The 20,115-nt window shown below is 45.8% G+C and overlaps 2 protein-coding genes across 4 annotated transcripts; both read left to right on the top strand.

The window, feature by feature from the left end:
* Positions 1 to 51: 51 nt before the first annotated feature.
* LOC135370327 (DNA repair protein RAD51 homolog 3-like) lies at positions 52 to 1,316 on the top strand. The gene has a single exon (XM_064604048.1). The coding sequence runs from the start codon at positions 119 to 121 to the stop codon at positions 1,076 to 1,078; it is 960 nt and encodes a 319-aa protein (XP_064460118.1). The 5' UTR covers positions 52 to 118; the 3' UTR covers positions 1,079 to 1,316.
* Positions 1,317 to 3,967: 2,651 nt separating this feature from the next.
* Positions 3,968 to 19,325, top strand: LOC135371081 (histone-lysine N-methyltransferase SETD1-like). Of its 3 annotated transcripts, XM_064605073.1 has the most exons (16): positions 3,968 to 4,382; positions 4,924 to 4,980; positions 5,073 to 5,170; positions 5,700 to 5,836; positions 6,159 to 6,263; positions 6,360 to 6,630; positions 6,718 to 8,447; positions 9,413 to 9,577; positions 9,654 to 9,720; positions 11,503 to 11,619; positions 11,732 to 11,969; positions 12,944 to 13,815; positions 14,464 to 14,621; positions 16,815 to 16,943; positions 17,012 to 17,269; positions 18,636 to 19,325. In XM_064605073.1, the coding sequence occupies exons 4-16, from the start codon at positions 5,702 to 5,704 to the stop codon at positions 18,807 to 18,809; spliced, it is 4,419 nt and encodes a 1,472-aa protein (XP_064461143.1). In that variant the 5' UTR covers positions 3,968 to 4,382; positions 4,924 to 4,980; positions 5,073 to 5,170; positions 5,700 to 5,701; the 3' UTR covers positions 18,810 to 19,325. The 3 variants fall into 3 exon arrangements, with proteins under 3 accessions (XP_064461143.1, XP_064461144.1, XP_064461142.1); XM_064605074.1 differs by lacking the exons at positions 3,968 to 4,382; positions 4,924 to 4,980; positions 5,073 to 5,170 and adding an exon at positions 5,357 to 5,377; XM_064605072.1 differs by lacking the exons at positions 3,968 to 4,382; positions 4,924 to 4,980; positions 5,073 to 5,170 and adding an exon at positions 5,385 to 5,556.
* Positions 19,326 to 20,115: the final 790 nt, after the last annotated feature.

The following is a 20,115-nucleotide window of genomic DNA, read 5'->3' as shown; positions in this document are numbered from 1 at the left end:
AATGTGCACGTGACTAATTCCGCTACCTAAAAGCGCATGCGCAAAGGAGCCGACGGCCCGACCCTCCGCTGTTTCTGTCTCTTGTGTTGAGGATTGCCGTGGGTTGGGATAGATTTCGATGTCCAGAGATGACCTTTGTCCTCTCTTACTGCCGAGACATATGCGCTATAGGCTGTATGAAAATGGTTTCGAAGACGCCAACGAAGTTTGCGCGAATGACACATCGTTTACTGCAGAAGCGGCGGCAGTTCAAAGACGGCGAGATTGCATACCGGTATTCCATTTTCACGCTGCATCTGAGAGACTTTATCAAGATGCAGAGAGTCAACGTATCCCTACATGGATTCCGGGATTTGATGCACTGCTCAATGGCGGTATTCCATCCGGGAAGATATTTGAAGTGACTGGAATACCGGGTTCTGGCAAGACTCAATTCTGCCTGCAGGTTGCTGCTTCGAATCAAATGCTGGGACACTCTACTTTTTATATCAGTACTAAAGGCCCGTTTCCGATATCACGATACAACGATATATTAAATGGTATGATTGAAAAACACTCTAGAAGCGTCGTCAACAAGACGAAGACACAACAGACTGTCCAGCACAGATTGTGTGACACATGGACGGACCTGGTTGCAGTAGTGACATGTTTGTTACACAAAGTGACGGAACCTGACTATAACGAGGCGACCTTAGTTATAATAGACGGTTTAGATTTTCACTTTCGTTACGCCGTAGGCGACCTGGCCCTGCGGCGAAGACTGATCGCGGGTACGTCACAGAAGTTGGTTAGCCTGGCACACAAGGGTGCGACGTTGCTGCTCACGAATCATGTTGCTATGAAGGCAAAGCCTCATGAAAGCAATAGCTTCAGGCTTGCCCCTGCATTAGGCGAAGTCTTCGGGCACGAATGTACACATCGGGTGACCTTTTTTGTCAGGGATGGGTATTACGAAGCTTCCTTCTTCAAAGCTCCTACCTTTGGTCCAATTTCCCTGAAGTTTGATATAACCTCCAGGGGTATTGTCGACAAGGACTTGCTGTCAGATATGGATGCTGCGTTCAGCGCTTCAGCTTAGGTTTTTTACAGCGCTGTATCGCTTGCCTCCTATGACAACATTATTCGGACAGAGTATTAAATTTAATTAATTCATTCGTTAATTCATTTTCCTCACGAAAAGTCAGTGCGTTTAGGTGGATGTGTCGGTGTGCAAAAAAAAGAAAAGGTTTCTGAGCAGTTCTGTTCATAATCTAGCAGTTTGTGTTGGAAAAAATTACTGTAGAAGCTGTTTGGATAAAAAATGTTGGTGTCACACATTCTAAAGCATTACATAAGGTTTTTCTGGGGCCTAGTAGTCTTGCCTCAAGGATGCTTTTCAACCCCTCCCTCTCATTTTCTGTGCCACTACAAAATAATCACGGATACTTTTCATTCGTATCCATTAAATTTCATCACCAGCTTTGAATCGACAGTATTCAGACACCTACCCCTTAGCTGGAACACTTCGGGATAGCTACTTAATCTTCCAACCATTCCTATGGCACCCACAGTATTCCAGTAAACATCAAAACTATTTGATTGACTTGGTGGTGACAAATAGTGATGAGCAAGAAAACAAATGCCCCTGTCGCGAATCAAAGCCAGTGTGACCGTCTGTTTAGGATGTGATATCTAATGTCAATGATGGTATTGATAAACTTTTATTTATTTATACAGAGAAAAAAGAGAAGCCCTTACGTAAACGGAGATATGACAAGCTTTCCTAGGTACGTGTAACCCTGTAGAGGTGGGCAGTGGTCTGAAGAGGTGCTTCAGGTGCCACATGGATTAGTTTTAGACCTGTACAAGCGCTATAACTCTGTTTGGCAGCAGCATTTGTTTTCTATGTGTAAGGGAACCCCTTATCTGACTTATCAGCACCAATGAGCTCATTGCACTGAAAGTTGTTGAGCACTCTTGTTTTCTTTTATTTTTTGTTTGCTTGTTAGTCCCATTTTTTTGGTCTTGGGGAACCAAAATACAGTGATGTGCACCTCGTAAGCCCTTAACTAAGAACTATGGCTAGGGTGGTACGGTGCAACCTTAGGCTTTAGACCAGCTAGTTAAGAAGCTGCCCATCAAAATGTCTTATTCAAGTTTTTTTTTCTGATATTTCCTGACATCAGGGATACACTTCGACAAAAATAGTAATTACCAATACAAAAAAGAATACCAATTTATATAATTGGTGAAGCACCCTCCTGGACAGTCCAAGAAGCTTTCAGTTTGCAACAATGCTTTGTGGTTTATGAAGCTTTTTTTTGCGAGCATCATTTTCAAGAATAATGGAAAAACGATTCTCACACGTGCATGCAAGAATATACGCACATTTACAGCATAACAACAACTTGGGGGAATGGGGAGTTGCACAAATCATGTTGTGAAATGCATACTGCTATCAAAGACCACCTTTATTCGAAGCTAATGCATCATACAAAAGCACGGAAAACAAACTCTGGAACAATGTTGTACCTCGTCATAAACAAACAATACACGTATGCGCAAAATAGTACAAGCCACTGTGGACCCCGCCTGGTCGACACAGTGAGATCACTAAATTATCCCTACAAGTGGATCAGTAACTAAGAAAGAGACTAGCATTGTTTGAGAAGTTCTTGACTAGATGCTGCGGCTTCACCATCTGAAGCCCACCCCGCTGACGACCAGCAAAGATCGCTAAACGCAGACAACGGTAAGTCTGGACTGCTGTTCCCTGGCTGCTGGGCAGATCCTAGGAGTGGGTCGCCAGCAGTTGCAGACTTCGCAACTTTTAAATTTAGGGGCTCCTGTGTGGTCCACTGCAAATAACTGGTCTGTACGCCTCCCACTTCCGGCACAATTTGTTCATCGTCCGTATAATCGAAAGTCTCCAATTGTTCAATACTTATGTCCTCGCTTGGGACAACTTGTACTTCTTCGAGAGCTAGGAAGCCTCCTAGGATGCAGTTCTCTTCAATCAGTACTGGTTGCCGCATTGCTACTACTTTCATTGTCGTGCCGTCATTGTAACTTCTGTGTCCGTGGGGCTTCAATGCAGTGTTTGCGATGCTGGCTACCTTGCTTGTCACATCACCAAGAGGACTTCGCCCCTGTGTTGTCTCATTGGAAGCATCATTATGCTGTGCAAACATGTGCTTACGTCTGTGATTCGTGTATGGCTTGTTTCCTCCACGGTCTGATGAGCTAGGTGTATCTGTAAGCACTGAAACTTCATTCTGTTCCGTTGGAGCAGTCATGTTGACATCCTGATTCTCGACTATACAACGGAATGTACGCTTGATGTTATTCAGGTCCTGCAAGGTTCCATCGAGAAGTAGAATAGTACTTTCCAGAAACTTTAGGTGCTCCATTGCTGCTTTTAGCACCTTAGCTCTCGCTCGTTTGCGTTTGTTCGTTCTGTCACAAGGGGGTAAAACTCGTCGCAACATCTCGAAATAGCAGGCCATACTGTCTCTCCACAGCGCGTCAGACCTGCGGCACCTCCGGCATGACTGTGTAACTTTACTAGTTCGTGTTTTTCGGGTGCAGCCCTTGCTCTCCGAAGACATATGACGAGTTCTGGACAACATATGCGCGTCACTGAAGGAAGCACAGAGAAATCGCTTTAAATAAATGACTTTGCGGAATCACACTCCACCTGGTCGCAAGTCGCAAGCGTCTGCAATAAAATCTGTCGTCTGATTCTGATGCGTGAATGCGCGTCCAGCATGTGCAGCGTCGGTCATGTGGGTCTTCCCTCTCCCCAAATGTTGAAATGGTTTTGTGCTTTTGCGAGTACTTTAGAATTTTAAACGCCAAATACCTGCACAGCACTTATCTTTTTGTTTTTCATTGCAATTTATTTTGGTTTCCAGATGCAGGTGGCAGCACGTGGTAGCAGTGCAGCGGAACACGTCACGCACGGAGGAGAAGTCACGTGTCACGTCATGCAAAGGATACAGCGCTTGTGTAGCTAGTCGATCATGGCAGTATGTGTGGAGGACGTTGCGAACATGAAATTTTCAACAGTGCGTGTGCATAGCGGCTGTAACTTCCAGCAAAATTACGCAGCTGAACATTTGAAAGGTCTCTAACTAGGGGAATCGTGATTCCTTCGTGTTTGTCATCCACATGAGAAAGAAGAAAATGTGGCGCGAAGCGCACCCTCAGGCTGCTGCAAACGCTGCAAATCACAGGCAACCAATAAAATCACGGAAAATTGCATGAACCGCGAGCTGGCACATATTGTAACCGTGAACGGGATATGACGACTGAAGACGACATGGGAGATAGTCGACAAAGCTGACAAAGCCGCATGGCTGGTCGGGGCATAGATCTACGCACAGCCACAGAGCCTCTTGCGGGTGAAATCTAAAACGCAGTGCTTAGCGCTTTGCCGCTCAGCAGCCCTCCTGTAGTGCCGCTGGTACTGCGCGTTATACTCAAGGTCACTCAGCTGTTTGTACGAGTGCCTTTTGTTTCGCGGCTGGAACAAAGTGTGCGAATGTAAATGTGCATTTTCATAGATTTGGTTAATTCTCTCGCTGTCTTTATATGTACTATAATAGCCTTGAACAAAAGGGTAGGAGGCAAGCGAGCTGGTGTAATGAACTTGTGGGTGACATTTTCCGTCTCCGTTTTTCTCCTCATACCAAAGGGAAACGTTACGTACAAGTTTATTACAAGTGTTTTGAAGTCGTTGAATGTGTCTTCGGGGTAGTACTGCCACCCCTGCCATTCGCCATAGTGGCACTGGCTTTTTTTGGCACATCAACGAAGTTCAGCATTCTAGTACCATGCTTCAGTTGCAACTTATATTATTTTGTGGTACCAGCAGCACAAGCAGCGAGGCTTTGGCACACTGCAGTGTATTCTGTACTAACAACGTTGCGTATCGCTTTCTAGCCAATTACCAAATAGGGCTAGGTTCACTTGACTCTGGAATGCCGACGAGAAGCACGGGTACTGACCACATTTATTCATTTAGATCACGTATTTTTTCGAGTGTCCTGCCAACTACCGCTTCTTATCCTAATTCGTCCTATCATTTATAGAGTCTAACACGACATCATCTGCTACGTTGACCGATACGGCATACGGCTGATCCTTTTTTCAGTCATGAAGTTCAAGCGGTAGTCGCACATTTCAGCCCGTAAGTTTTTACACGAAAGTACATACAATATTGCATTTATTTTTCCACATATAATGCAACTGTCTTGAAATATTAATTTTTGCTCAGAGACTGCTCCTGTAGTGCGATGTAGCCAAATAAATAGCCCGTACGAAACGAGTATCTTTCACTCTTTCAAGGGGTAATGATGATGATGATGTAGCTCAGAAACGCAACAGTGATGGAGAGGTGATCGGAGTATAATATGTAGCGTTTGGAACAGTAATTTCGGTGTTTTTTTGTGACGTATTTTTGTATTTTCTTGTCGTAAATTAGACTTAAATGATTCGTGAAGAGGTTGTAACAGGCTTCTTGGTCGTGTGATGGCGTAGCACTGATGTTGAATGTAAAGATAGAAAACGTTTCAGGTAGTGTACCTCGTATACGGGATTTCGAGGTTTGATTCGCATTTTAAGCAGCGCGGATTGGCACTCACAGTTTGGTATCTCTATTGCTGAGTCTCATTTGAAATTGTGGTGGTTGATTTTCGGCTTTGTTGTCCTTTTTGCAGCAATGAATGGCGTTCGACCCGTTCACCCAGAGCCCAGCCATGGGGACAAGAAGAAAAGAAACTACAAACTTTTGGTTGATCCTGCTATGAAAAAGGGTGCAACCAAGCTTTACAGATACGATGGAATTGTACCTGGGGTACGATCATTTCGCACAGATTCCCGATAATGCTGATCGCGAAGGCAACCGCCACGGTTCAACTGTGCAAACACTGTCGAAACAAGCAGTGTGTATTTGCTTGCAAATTGGAAGATGTATGCAAACATTACTTATCTACTCAGCACACATTTACGTGGTATTGTATACTAGCTTTGTACGGAATGTCATACGCTACATGTCCCTTATAGGTAGTGCTGCTCGAGGCTGCTGTTTGGCAATAGCAAATGTTTCAGACTGCCGAAACTAGAGCAGCAAATTCAGTATGGGATGCTGACTATTTTGTGTTACATTATCGTTGCAGCAAGAAAACCTTCACCCTCCAGTTCACGTTCGTGACCCCCGCTCCCGTCTTGCATTACTTTGGGCCAGAACTGAAGCCGCTGATCTGCCAGTGCCCAAGTTCAAGGTTTGCAAGGGTTACCTGCCCTCACGAAATTTATTATCTTGTTTCCCACAACTCCACAGCATTTTGAAGTGAACAAAACACGACCGTTCAATGCAGATCGATGAGCACTACGTCGGCATTCCGCCACCGTTGGAAGTGACAATGACCAATCTCAACGACAACATTGGCAAGGGCTTTCTAGATGACCTGCTCAAGAAGTTTGGCCAAGTAGATGAGTCCACGGTGTATTACCATTCACGGACGCGGAAGCACTTGGGTCTGGCACGGGTAGTGTTTTCAACAACGCAGGCCGCTCGCTACTGTGTGGAGAAGCTCCACCTCTCCTCGGTTATGGGAAACATACTCACTGTTTTCTTTGACCCGTTTGGTGAGTACACGTAAAGGTGTCGAGTGTGTAGTACTACTCTCGCACCGGACCTAGTGTAGATATGAGCGTGCACACCATTCCTTCTAGGTCGGGAATGCCAGAGGCTGTACGAGGAACTATCGTCCGAGAAACCCAAGTTCGACGACCGCCTGTTGTTTGCACCGGAACCCCGTCCAGTTTCCGTTCCACCGCAGCCACCACCGCCTTCTGTGCCAGCGTCTCAGAGGACCCCGTACGCGGATTCGTACGGACACGCTGCTGTGACGGCCGAGTACAACTACAGCAACCACTCGGACTACGGCACGGGAAGTTATCGTTCGAACCAGTCCACACCTCTCAGCTACGACAGCGGGTATTCCTATTCTTCGCAACAACAGCAACAACAACAACAACACTTCGTAGCACCCCCTCCACCTTCCTCGTGGGATGTCAGCCACGGCACGGGGCCCTCGTGGGGTACGGCGGACGGGGTGCACCAGTGGCCGTGGGACCCTCACAGGGGTACGCCCCCCGAAGCAGTTCCCCCGAAGCAGAGCCCTGCTCGGGAAAGCTTGGACAGTCGTATCGAACTACTACTAAAGCAGACAGAAGGACGGGGAAGTTTCTTGGATGCGGGATCTGCTTTTGGGAGCCCACCTTTTGAGATGGGACAACAGGACGCGACGTTTCAGAAGACGACGAGTCAAAGTGTGCCACAAGACGTCGACCTTGCACCTCCGCCCCTTCCTCCAGACTCCTCTCCTTTGCCTCCTCTCCCAGAAAGGGACGAGGTTCCACCTCCGCCTCCCGAAGAGGACGAGGACACGTTTGAAGTGTTGTCCACTCCGCCGTCACCTTTCCTGTCCCACGAGGAATATCACAAGTGGGCGCAGGTAACGAGAGAACTGAAGGACATTGTGTCAGACTCTGAGCAGGATGACCAGCGGGCGATGACAATGTCAAACGACGATGGGAATCATTCGTCGCCAAGTGCGTGTGACTCTACGCCCGTCCATGACGAACTGCCGGAGCCTCCTGATGAAAACATGAGTGTCGGAGCAGCGGATGATGACTGCATGTCTCTCTCGTCGTTGAGCAGCGGTGAAGAGAAGCTGGAAGTGAACGCACCTCTTCCGCTTCCTCCAACTGCCCAACCACCTCCTCCCTACGTTGGACAGGACCCTGCCATACCTGGTTATCCCACGTTGTACCCTTCAGCACCTCCACCACCCCATCCACCCCCCCACCCCCCACCGCCACCCACTCATCCTCCCCCGCCTTCCCATCCTCCCCCTCCAACTTACTCCCCAGCCCATCCCATGTACCCGAGTCAAGAAGTGCAGATGATGGCGCAAATGGGAATATGGAAGCCCGGCATGGGATCAGGGATGCAGGGTAGTGTCAGTGGTGCCAATGCTTCTCCGTCGAGGCCGGCGCAGGGTTCGGGGGCATACGCCTACATGCCGCCCATACCTCCTCCGTTCAACCCGAACTATCCGCCCCCTCCGCTTCCTGGAGCGTACCCTACGTCCACACCTCCGGCCTACGTCAACCCACCTCCCTATTACGACGCTTCGTTAGTGTATCGGGACTACAGAGTGCCTCCCGCGTCTCCGTGCCGCTGGTACGGTGCCACGAATAGGGTGGCACCGACGAGTCCGATGGGTCCGCCCGGGACGGGTGACCGGCACACCCCGACTGTGCGTGCAGTGTTGGATGCACTCGTGACGGAACTCAAGGAGATAGTGAAACGGGATCTTTGCAAACGTATGGTGGAGAACTACGCTTTTAAGCGCTTTGAGACCTGGTGGGACGAGCAGGTGTCTGCTGCTTCTAAGGTAATGAAAGCCTTCACGGGTAATGCAGTGTGGTGCTAGCATCGCACCTTGTACTTCGGAGTCTTGTGCTTTTTGTTTTTTATGTTCTTGGGGAAAAATTGAAGAATGAAAAATCTGCGCCCTATCCCTGGCGCCGCAAAACATGATAAAATCCAGCAATATTGGGTGGAAAATAAATAAATAAATAATATTAATAATAATAAAAACTTCCACTTTGGTAGGCAAGTTTTCAGTGTTTTGGGTTTCACCTGAGGAGAACATGTTGCAGATTTGGGGGGGGGGGGGGGGAACTGGGTTTCACCATGTTTAACCATAAAGGACAAGGCTCCGATAGTACTTGTGTGCCACTTACTCTAGTGGTGCCTCATAATTCAGCTTCAGCTGCATTTGTTGTGGCTACAGATTTGAAGCATGGCATTTAGGGACAGTCATGTTCTGCAGTGCACCCAGCAAATCCCCTTTTATCTGGTGTGTGTCGGCATCAACCCAAGCGCATGATCTGCGCAGGTTATGTCTTTCGTGCGATGTATGGTTACGTACGGAACTGCCAGTGTAGGGATTGTCGGTATTCAGTGATTGTTTAGAGTCGAGTTTCAGAGACTTTGCTTTTATAATCCTTGTTGGAGGTTTGACGAAGGAATGTGTGGATTTTAATATGTGTTTAATTTGTAGAGTTGGAACCACCGTCTTATTTTCGATAATTGATTTTAAGTTCTGGGCTGCATATAAGAAGGAAGTGATGTGCACATTCTAATGCCCACCATTCATTAATGCGCTTGTTGTGATGATGTCTCTGAAAGAATTCTAGAGCTTCCTCTGGTTCAGTAACGATTGCACTTTGAGAAATGAATAGTGGATTATAGCCTTCTTAACTAAACTAGTATTTGTGGGTGGAAGAAAGACTGGCAGCTATTGTCGAAAGCAGAATGAATGGTTTTGACCGGAGTCCCTTGTTGGTTTCACAGTCAAAGTCTGCAGAAGTTGCTGCACCCAGGGAACAGCCGCAACCTGCGACATCGTCTCTATCTTCCTTGTTCGACCAAAACCGTGGTGATAGTTTCTCTATAGGCGATGGACTGGGCTTTGGCTTTGGACTTCGGGCTGCCATGCCCAGAATGCCATCCTTCCGTGTAAGTTTCCAAGTGCCCGTACGGTTCCCAGGTGGCCTTCCTGTTTGTGTCGTATAACGCGTGTTCTTCACCACAGAGGATCAGAAAGCCACCCTCTCCTCCTCCGCTGGATGATGAAGACAGTAAAAAGCCAGACGACTCGGGTAAGTTTACGTTACGGACCGCTAAATAGTGGGGATGTGCCAATACTCAGTGCTTTTTAACACTGAAGCAAATACTAATTGTGTATTTGATTAGAGGTCAAAATCAAACGTGGTGCCTCATACTATTTTGAATACTATATATTTTGAATAGAAGTGAGAATTGCTTTTTACGAAGGTCTCTTTACGTGTATCTCGTGGGTGTGCTGTGTGTCCGTATGTGTGCCATACATGCATTTAGTTCGGTTCTATAACTATTTGCTTCAGTTATATATCTGTTTGCTTTGTGTTTGCTTCAGTCTTAAAATGGCTGTTTGCAGAGCCCTACCCAATAGTGATGTAGGTTTCTGCAAAAGGCATTGAGCCTGAAAAGTCAATAGAAAATGTAGTTTGTCGAGAAAGCCGATAGATGTAGACATGGTAAGATGACATACTGCATGTTCTTTCCAATGTTGCCGGGAACCCTAGAGCAACAAATGCTTTGTGCAGGTGTGTCACACAGTGTTATGTGTCAAGTGTGGATCTGTTTGGGCAACAAGAAGGGTCATGAAGCCATTGCAAAATAATTCTCCTTTTATAGATGCTGCACGCTCCAGAAAAATTCCCTTTTCAGAATATTTTTTGAAATTTTGGAACGCTGTATTTACTGTCATAAACAGGGTGTCGTTTCAAACCCAATAACATAGTGCCGTAAATTGGGTGCATAAATTAAGCCAGAAAAATTGCAGCTTGATCTGCACTGTGGCGGCTGTTGCCACGCCATACTCGTTGATCATGCCGCCAAAGTCAGGTGTGTGTGTGAAGTATGTGACAAAAAACTACCTACAATTGGAGCTGTGTGTGTTGTGTGAGTAAATGGGTAATCAGATAATTTTCTACTGAAAAGATTCTGTTTGACATTTGCCAGATGCACCTGTTTGGGCTCCAGTGCAATCGTGCCTCATTAATATGGACACTTTTGTCCCCAACCAAAATCGTTGATATTTTCGAATACCGACATACTAACAAAAACTATGATGAAGATTTATTGAAAGAACTCCCAAATTAGTGCCTGCTTGCAGGTATACTTTGTTGCACATCGAGTTAAGCCTAGCAAAACGTCGGCAACATATGGAGCCTGCTGCTCATCACCATTGTCCTCAAAGAACTGAAGAGCCATTTGTGGTCCCACTTGAGCCATAGCAGACGTGACCGTTGGCTTGACGTTGCTCAAGTTTTTCCTCTTATAGTTCTTGTGGACGGCTGTGAAGGAGAGGGCATAGCTCCCTTTGTGCAATGGAATGTCCTACTTTCAAAGGTTCTCCCGAGGAATGTGGGGGTGGCAGTCCCTGGAGCCTCTGGAGGCCAGGCCCTGAGCAAGTTGTAACAGGGTGTTTGCGATGAGTGAACGTAGTGTACAGTATTATAGTATACTACCGTAACATTGAAATGCGGATCCGTGACACAGTGTTGAGGTGAACCACTACTGTGTCAGCAACAACAAAATTGGAGTTCTGTTATTTGAGAATCGTAAGGATGTGCTTGCTTTTAACTCATGGCAGTCTGCTCAAAATTCACTTTCCTGAACAATATTTTGCGCTGATGCGGAGCTGAACCCGAACCGAACCAATATGCCTGAACCCGAATCTGAACCGAATCAAACAAAAATAACGGTTCCGATCCCTGGTCTATATTAACGAGGCACGACTCTATTTATAATTTGTACAGTCCTCTACTAGAGCACTGCACAGGCATTGCACGTTTGCATTGCACAGCCGTTGCACCAGGTGTTTGTTGCCTTTGCAGATGGTGAACAGGACAAGTTATCAGATTCTAACAGTGGTTCTCCAAGGAGACGAAGGCGACCAGTAGTGGAGGAGGAACGTAGCTTACAGGATAGCGAAAGTGAGAAAGGAGATTCAGGTAAGTGCGAATATTAAAGCGTCAAGTAACTATTCATATCTGCTCGTTACTTTTCGCCACTTGTTAAGTGCAGTCTTTCTAATCTTGATGCATCGTATGTGTCACTTTTTAGATTCAGAGTCTGAGCAAGATGAGAGCTCGGAGTCCGAGAGTAGTTCTGAAGCTTCTGAATCTGGAGAGGAGTCTGAATCCGAGACAGACTCTGAGGTTGAAATTGACACCAAGGTGGCCGTTAGTGACGATGAAAAGTATGATAGACTGAGTGACAGTGACCTCGAAGATGTGTCGTCTGCGTCCGACTTTGGAGAGCCGGCAGAGGAGACCGACATTGAGAAAACTGCATTGCAGAGGTAAGTTGTAAGATGAGCTTGCGTGGGATTACTAAAAATTTGTTTACGCTTTCTTATGAGGAATGTAACAGATATTTCAGTTTGCGCCGCAGTTCATTCAGGCTTATCTGGCACGAGAGAGTTTACTTCAACAAATGTATGTTTTGCGCGAGGTTTCTGAAGTTTATGCCACATTAGTAACTTCGGTTATCTTATCCTACTTAAGCATCGGAAAAGAAAGAAAAGGCCCCTAGTGGCATTGGGCTAGAAATGACAGCTCTGGTGTTGACAGCTTTTGTATTTGATGTTTTGGGGTCCATGAGTATGCTAATTATTTTTCTTTTCAAATTTTGTTTATATTGCCCTGTACTTCTAACAGTGTTCGGCATAGGCCGACATGTATTGCTATGGGCCTGAAAGCTTCACAGTCTTCAACATCGCAGCAGTTGCTCTCTGTAATCACTCTGAGTAATCACATATTGATTTATAGTGCACATTTCAGTGCAAATTAGAACCCGAGAAAGGGACAGAGGAGGGACGACGTCCCTCCTCTGTCCCTTTCTCGGGTTCCAATTTTTCACCATGTACCAGCTGGCCTGCACCCTTGCCCTTTTGCCTTTGCCAGTGCAAATTACTTTTATTCGAAGGCATAGCAGCAACAAATTAAGCATTGGTCATATACAGAATGCTTGAAACCACTTCGAGGAGAGGCTGCAGTACGCGATTGCTAGGGCGCAAGGATTACACTATAACTTCCCCGCACTGGATCGTGCTCTGTTTAGCGGACATCTGGGCCATGTAGGCAGCACCAGTGTGGCAAGTTGGTGAACTAAGCGCGGCACAGCCTTTTGTGCAGAGCTTTCAGGCCTGTAATAATACCTGTCAGTCTAGGTTCGGCTGATCATGCCGGTGTCTGTTTATTGTGCATATCAGGCACTGTGGTCAATCTGCCCGTGCAGCTTCCTAAGCATCTGGTCTGTTTTAATTATCTTCAGGAAAGAGACCGCAGAGCCGGACAGCGCACCAGTGCCTGCTGTAAAGAAGTCTCCCATTTATTCCTCCTCTTCCTCCTCCTCCTCTGCTGAAGAGGAGGAGGAGGAGGAAGAAGAAGAAGAAGGGGAAATAAAGTCTGACGCTGAGGAAGGTGAGGAACCCATGGAAATTGCAGAGTCCCCAGTGAAAGAGAGGTCTTCTGAAGTGAGTGGTGTGCCGGACTATGAAAAGCCCAAGCACGAAAAATCCAAACCCCGTAACAGCGAGCTGGCGGAGGCGGAATCAACGAACGATGGGCCATTGGCCAGCAATTTAGAGTACGAGGCTTCAGAAGCCCTCATGGCCCTGGCCTCTGGCTTTACGGCCCCAGGTGATGAGGAGCCAGAAACCAAAGCAAAACGGAGAGAGGAGCCGCTCGTTAATGGTGAGGTGACAGTAGCGAAGCACGACATTGATGTGAAAGAGGCACCAGAGGAGGAAGAAGAGAGCATACCTAATCATCTCATATACGACCACTGCTACTGCCTGCCCCAACAAGAAACGAAGGCGGCCGCAGCTACTGTTGCTGCAGACCATGAGTACACTCGCCCACGCGGCTCCTCGCCACCGCGTGAGCAGGAGCCTAAAAAGGTGACAAAGCCACGAAAGACCCTGCGTGAACAGCTTAGGTTTGAAGTTCCGTACGAGAGGATTACAGCGCCACCTGTGTTTATGAAGCGTAATGTGGTCGAGGAAATGAACATTCTCTACGAGTTCCTCAAGACCGGTGTTGATGCGGAGGATGTACAGTACCTGAAGCGTAGCTACGATGCTATGCTACAAGATGAAATCCAAGGTTATTGGTTGAACGACACCCATTGGGTTGATCATTCTCATATCCTTTTGCTGTTGCTCGTGCTTTGTGCAGTACGACTATATTTCACGATAGTGCGTTGTGCTGCTATTGTTACTTGTTTGCATGGAACAATTTCAAAGGGGTTGTATTCTGCCCCCTTATGCCCCACATGCATGATGGAAAGACTAATGGCCGTATTCCGAAATGATCGTCACCTTGACAACTTGCCTCGGCCCCAGTGAGTGGAGGAAAAAAGCGCTCCCCCACTTGAGGAGCTGTTGGCCTTCAGGGAAAAGCACAGGCACTACCTTTTGGTACTCGAGGAAAGCGCGAAGGTTCGGGGGACGTTTCGAGTCAAGGCCGATTTTTGAAGCACAAAACCTGTCTCGAGGAGTTTCTTGAGTGGAGGGTCAAGTAGAGGACCGTTTAAGAACACATCCATAAGAATAGCGAGTCGGCATTACAGTTTTAGCATAACCAACTCCCATTGCCTTGTGCCTATCTTAACGTCGCAAATGATGTGAACAAACATATTGCCAGCTTATTTCGTTGCTCTGCACCAGTGATAATCCTCTTGTTCATGCATAAGGCTTGTTTGATAATGGGTGTTCAAGCACGAGCAGTATTCCTGAGGTCATTGTAGCACATTAGTTCCGAGTCCGACCTGCTCCTTAACATTCTCTGCACCTAGCAACATCCCGAATCCAAGCAAAAAGAAAAAGAAAGAGGAGTTGCGGGTCCATGCCACAGGGTGCGCACGCAGCGAAGGCTACTATAAGATGGACAGCAAAGAGAAAGCTCGGTTTAAGCATTCCGGAAGCTGTGTACCTCAGCATGAATCTCAGGTTAGTATTGTGACTTGCATCTTGCACACACCTTGCCCACATACAGGATATTTTTGTCCTGTGCAGAATTTTTATAAAAAAGCTACGAGAGCACAGATGTTCAGGGTGTCTACCAACCTGGAAAACAGGGAATAGTCAGGGAATTTTGATGTGACTGGAAAAGTCAGGGAATTGTCAGGGAATTTGGCTAAAAAGCAGCTGAAGTCAGGGAAAATCGTAGGCAAGTGCCGTGATGATGCGCGGCGAATCATGAGTGCCGACCGGTGGTTGAGAGGCGATGCCGCGGCAACATTACTGCGAGTAGCAGTTCACCAGCGTGACAAGCTCTGACGCAGAAAAGTGGGGTAGCCCCACTAATACTTAATAAATAGTCTGTTTTATGTTGGATCTGATATCAAAACGTATGAGCAGGCACCAAGTTCCCTTTTGTTTTTGTCAGGGAATTCACTTGAAATAGTCAGTGAAAACCTGGAAAAGTCAGGGAATTTGAAGGCTGCAGTTTGGTAGACACCCTGGACGTTGTTTTTGCAGTTGATTTATACGGCCGGACGGACATCCTCTCGAAGGCAGTGTGCAACTATGAGACAACTAATTACCTAAAATTCATTCATTAAAGGGGCACTAAAATGCAAAAGCAAGTTCACTTCAAATTACGTTACACGCTATGTTAATTTCGTACTTGTTATCATACTTCGTAACTTTGATTTTGTTTCAAACCTACAATAAGAATTATGCCGGACTATTTCTTGCTTCGGCGCTAAGCAGTGAACGACGCTTCGGCTCGTGCGTCGGTGTTTTTTAGTCGAAGATGTGCGTGCACGTGCGTGTCGCACCATGGAGCCGTCCCGGTTAAAAACATAGTGCGCGTTGCAAAGCGGACTGGCGTCGCTGTCCGAAGGCCTGGAAGATAAATGTTGTCAGTGGAACACATGTGAGAACTGTTGTGGGCTACAATTCAGTAAATCGGTGTTGAACAATGCAGCAATGTACATCATGCAGCATATATACAGAGCGCCACGATTGGACCCGTTCCAAATCCACACACAACTATAGGTATGCTCGCGTTTCCCCTGCTGTCTCATTGGATGCCACCAATCTTTGCCTCCTGGGGATCCCATTCGTTGCCGCCAAAGACTGCTCTGTTTTCATTGCATTTTTCTTCTAAACTGTAGCGTCGTATGAACTAATTTAGTTTGAATTGCACTCATTGAAACACGGACGCTCACTTGAGAGCAAGTTATTTTTGCATTTTAGTGACCCCCTTAACTCTGTAATTGGGTGATTTCTAGCAAAAGCGAGATAGCAGGATGAAAGACTATCCTCGTTGAAAGCCATTCCACGTCTAACAAATCCTGAAACATGCACATGTGTTAAAATATCCATCCTCGAATTTTGATATGCAAATGAGCCGAAACTGCGGCAACCGGGCCCACCGCAGGGAGCACAGCGCTCATTTCACGCCAGAGAGCCACGTGACTTGGAGCTATGGAGATGAATGGAGTAGATGCCGATCTGCTGGCCAGATAAACTGGTTCCCGGCCCAGATAAGCCTCTGTCGGCGTAGATGATGTGCCCTTGAGGTACGCTTTTCAGCTTCGGCTCAGTTGCGTACCGAAGTTCAGCAACGGATATTTCATGGCACGTGCTCTTTTTTGGACTTTTAAAGACAGAATGGCTTTCATTGAAGATTGTCCCCCGTTCTACTCTCTCGCTCTTTCCCAAAATTTCCTAATTAAAGAACTAATTAATGAATTTTAGGTAATTAGTCACCTTGTAGTTACATGCTCTCTTGTAGAGGCAGTATAACTGAACTGCAAAAATGGCACCTGTGCCGTTCGCATAGCTTGTTTATAAAAATACTGTAAAGGATAAAAATAAACACCCTGTAGAGGTGTTTATTACAAAATGAGGTACCATTAAGAGAGAGATCTTTTCCCTGAGTTGTTTGAACCCTGTGCAGTTCTTTTTTTAATATTTTGTCATTATTATTATTATCATTATTATCATCATTATCATCATTATTATTATTATTCTAACATGGAAGCATGGGAAAACATCTTCTTACCACCCCAATTCGAATCATCATCACTTGAGGTAAAACCTCAAAAAAACCTGATACGATAAAACCCGAAAACAGAAGGATCTGTGCATGTGGTGTCAGCACGTTCCATGCTTTCCACGTCATTCATGCAGGATCCCACCAGCAAGGCTCGTATAGCAGCTCAATCCAGCAGGGAAGCAAGATCAAATCAGCGACGGCTCCTCACCTCTTTCGGTGAAGCGGAGGTAGTCAGCGACTTGTTGAAATTCAACCAGCTCAAGGTGAGGACGGCGAATTTTCGTAACGTTCGGGACACTGTGAATAACGTTGCATCTCCTTTCACCCACAGTTCCGCAAGAAGCAGCTCAAGTTTGCCAAGAGTCGCATCCATGACTGGGGACTGTTTGCCTTGGAGCCCATCGCGGCAGATGAGATGGTGATAGAATATGTGGGCCAGATGGTGCGCCCTGTCATGGCAGACCGCCGTGAACAACAGTACACACAACTGGGCATTGGAAGTTCTTACTTGTTCAGGGTGGACATTGAGACTATCATTGATGCAACCAAATGTGGCAACCTGGCACGTTTTATCAATCACAGTTGCAATGTGAGTAGCGTTTCGCTCCTTTCATACATAAAATGATGGGTGCTGGAGTTAAATGGAACAGTAGGGGAGCTCTGTGTATAGTTATGTAGCTCCCCAGGGTGTGCCAGATCTATAAGGAAGGCTACACTTCGAATTCTTGTCAGTAGACTTGTTTTGCAAATTAACTCATTTACAGCTGGAGTGCTCACATTGAATATGGTGGAAATGAGGTACTAACGCCAACTGGCAAACAACAGTGGAGAGCATTCGTAGCTACACAGTGAAATACTGGATACAGTGACTTTGTTTTGGGTATTGCCAGTACTGTATCTATTTATGTATCTATTTATTCAAGATACCCCAAAGGTCGAGAGACATTACATGGGCAAGTGGAATTACATAAACAATTAGTTCACACACACCTAACATAAAGAACACTAAATACAGTATTTGAAAACAACGAAAGTGCATGAAATTACGCAGCAAAAACATGATAAAACGACTCGAAAAAACACATCAATATGAAAACAGTATAAGCAGCAAAAAGAAAAGGAAAAACATTTCGAGTCATTTTATTTCCACACAGCACGTAGCCAGTGCCCTTCCGTGTGTAGCATGCTCTTTCCATCTCTTGAGCAACAATCACCTCCTAAAACTGCTTCAAAACTGGTTCACCTGTTCTTCACAGAACGGAACATTGAAAACATTGCTTGCCATCTGCATTCCTCAGGATGTATCATAAATGAAGTCTCTCCTACTGCAAATAACTTCACATAATTATGAGGATACCAAGTCATGCTGTATTTAAACAAATTTGCTATTCTTGTAAGCTGTGATCTCTAAATTTTTATAATGGTTGGCTTTTTTAAAAGATATCGTATCCTTCTCATGAAATTTATGGTTGCACACTGCAACGATGATACAGTCAAACTCCTTTACAACGAAACTCAGGGGACAGCAAAAAAGATTTGCAGTAAAGGTATTTTCGTTAAAAAGGATGTCTATTATTGGACCTATAGGCTCCAGCCGGACCGCAAAAAAAAATTTGCTGTAGTGGTATTTTTGTTAAAAAGGTGTTCGCTAAAAAGGAGTTTGACTGTAATGCGGCTTTTAGGCCTAATTTAAGATAATTGGCCTCCTCCCAAATTGCTTATGCGCCATGCATAGAGATGGTACTCGATGGATCAGCTGGTAACATGAACACTTTCTAATCCAATCTAAGGTACAGGTTTGAATGTAGCCAAGGACACTAGCAATTTGATCATATGATACAAATGTGTTTGGTTTGGCAGTGGTAGGTGTGTTATCTTACACATGACATGGCTCACGCACATGATAGTACTTGATGAACTCTTTCTTCACTCTCACCTCTTCTGTGATCACACAGCCTAACTGCTATGCCAAAGTCATCACCGTAGAAGGGCAGAAAAAGATCGTCATCTACTCGAAACAACCCATCAACGTCAACGAAGAGATCACATATGACTACAAGTTCCCCCTGGAAGATGAGAAGATCAAGTGCCTCTGTGGAGCACCACAGTGTCGAGGGTATCTCAACTAATGTCCAGCAGTTCATGTACAGTGTATATAGTTCATCACAAAAAAGGACTCTCCAGGGGCAGTTCCTGTACTATGGGTGTGGCACCACTGCTTGTGTTTGGAAGGCACCTGGCATTCATGTGACAGAACAGAGTTGTCACTGTATATAATATCAACCATCATGAAGCACTTTTAACCTCTTTTCGGACATTGTACATTTCCCCCCCCCCCCAACACACATACAGCTCGTAATAAAGTCCCAGCACTTCGCACAAAGTGCACATTTTAAAGGCTGGATACCTTCTGCACCCAGGGGCTTTCTAAATTTCCTTCCAATTTTTTTATATTTTTTTTATGTCTCTTGACATTGCATGGTTTCTGCTTGAGCTGACTTTTTTCTTTTTTGTAAATTAAGTCATGGAAGTTTCCCTTGTGCTGGAAATAAATCAGTGCTACAGTCGATTTTGTACATTGCAAGAAATTGAACGTGTTGCCGTGCGTAAAAATGTGGAAATGTAATAAAAAAATATATTTTTGAGAGGACTCCACTGAGTGGCTGAAATAGCTTCCCCTCCTTTAACTCCGCCACACGTTACCACTCACCATAACCTTGACCAGTGGTGACTGCCATTTACAGCCATCCCAGAAGCATTGTCCCTCTCCTGGAGCTACTAGATTCCTTGTACTGCACTGGGATTACAGAGGTTTCTTTGTCCCTATCTGTTTTGAGGGTTATATGACAGCCATTGGACAGTTTGCATTGCAACACTCTGTCATCATAACAATTCAGCATCTGTGCTGTTTTCTGTGACATAGTGTCATTGAGCTTGTGCAGCAGTCCAATCCAGAAAACGCTTTCAGTTCCCACCACGGCAGCTCTTCATTTAGGGCTTCGGTAAGTCCCGGGCTCGCACTATGGCAATGGGTTGGTTTCGTGACTACATGATTTTCAGGAGCTGTTCGTTTGCTGTGTCCCATGGTAAAGGCACACTGCACTGTTTTATTGAATTCAGAGCAGACCTTCGTTGATAAAATCCATAAAGCTGGATGAGTTAGCAGAGAAGCTCCATGATGAGAAAAGCAGTAGCTTTGGCAAATGAGAACATGATCTGTCTGCGCTGGAGATCGGGAGTCTGTGTGTTGTCTGCCTCATTGTTTGTCCACTCTCGGGCTTTTCTCTTTTTGGAGACCTTTTCAATCTCAAAATAAAGATAATTGTAATTTTAATAAACCTTGAACAAAGTTAGGGGATGCAATCAAGCTGGTGACTAGCAGAAGAGGGCAACATATCCTTGAGCTTGAAAAGAAGGGAGCAACGCAAGCTCGAG

Source organism: Ornithodoros turicata, chromosome 10, assembly GCF_037126465.1.
Source record: "Ornithodoros turicata isolate Travis chromosome 10, ASM3712646v1, whole genome shotgun sequence".
NCBI classification, from domain to species: domain Eukaryota; kingdom Metazoa; phylum Arthropoda; class Arachnida; order Ixodida; family Argasidae; genus Ornithodoros; species Ornithodoros turicata.
This window is presented reverse-complemented; position numbering and strand designations above follow the sequence as displayed.

What these genes read in the sequence shown, in the direction of transcription:
- LOC135371081 (XM_064605072.1), top strand. Translation starts at nt 5,526, where the DNA reads ATGTTGAATGTAAAGATAGAAAACGTTTCAG. An exon ending in CCAGAATGCCATCCTTCCGT is followed by an intron (nt 9,578 to 9,653) that starts GTAAGTTTCCAA and finishes TCTTCACCACAG; the next exon opens with AGGATCAGAAAGCCACCCTC. An exon ending in TTATCAATCACAGTTGCAAT is followed by an intron (nt 17,270 to 18,635) that starts GTGAGTAGCGTT and finishes GTGATCACACAG; the next exon opens with CCTAACTGCTATGCCAAAGT.
- LOC135370327 (XM_064604048.1), top strand. Translation starts at nt 119, where the DNA reads ATGTCCAGAGATGACCTTTGTCCTCTCTTACTGCCGAGACATATGCGC.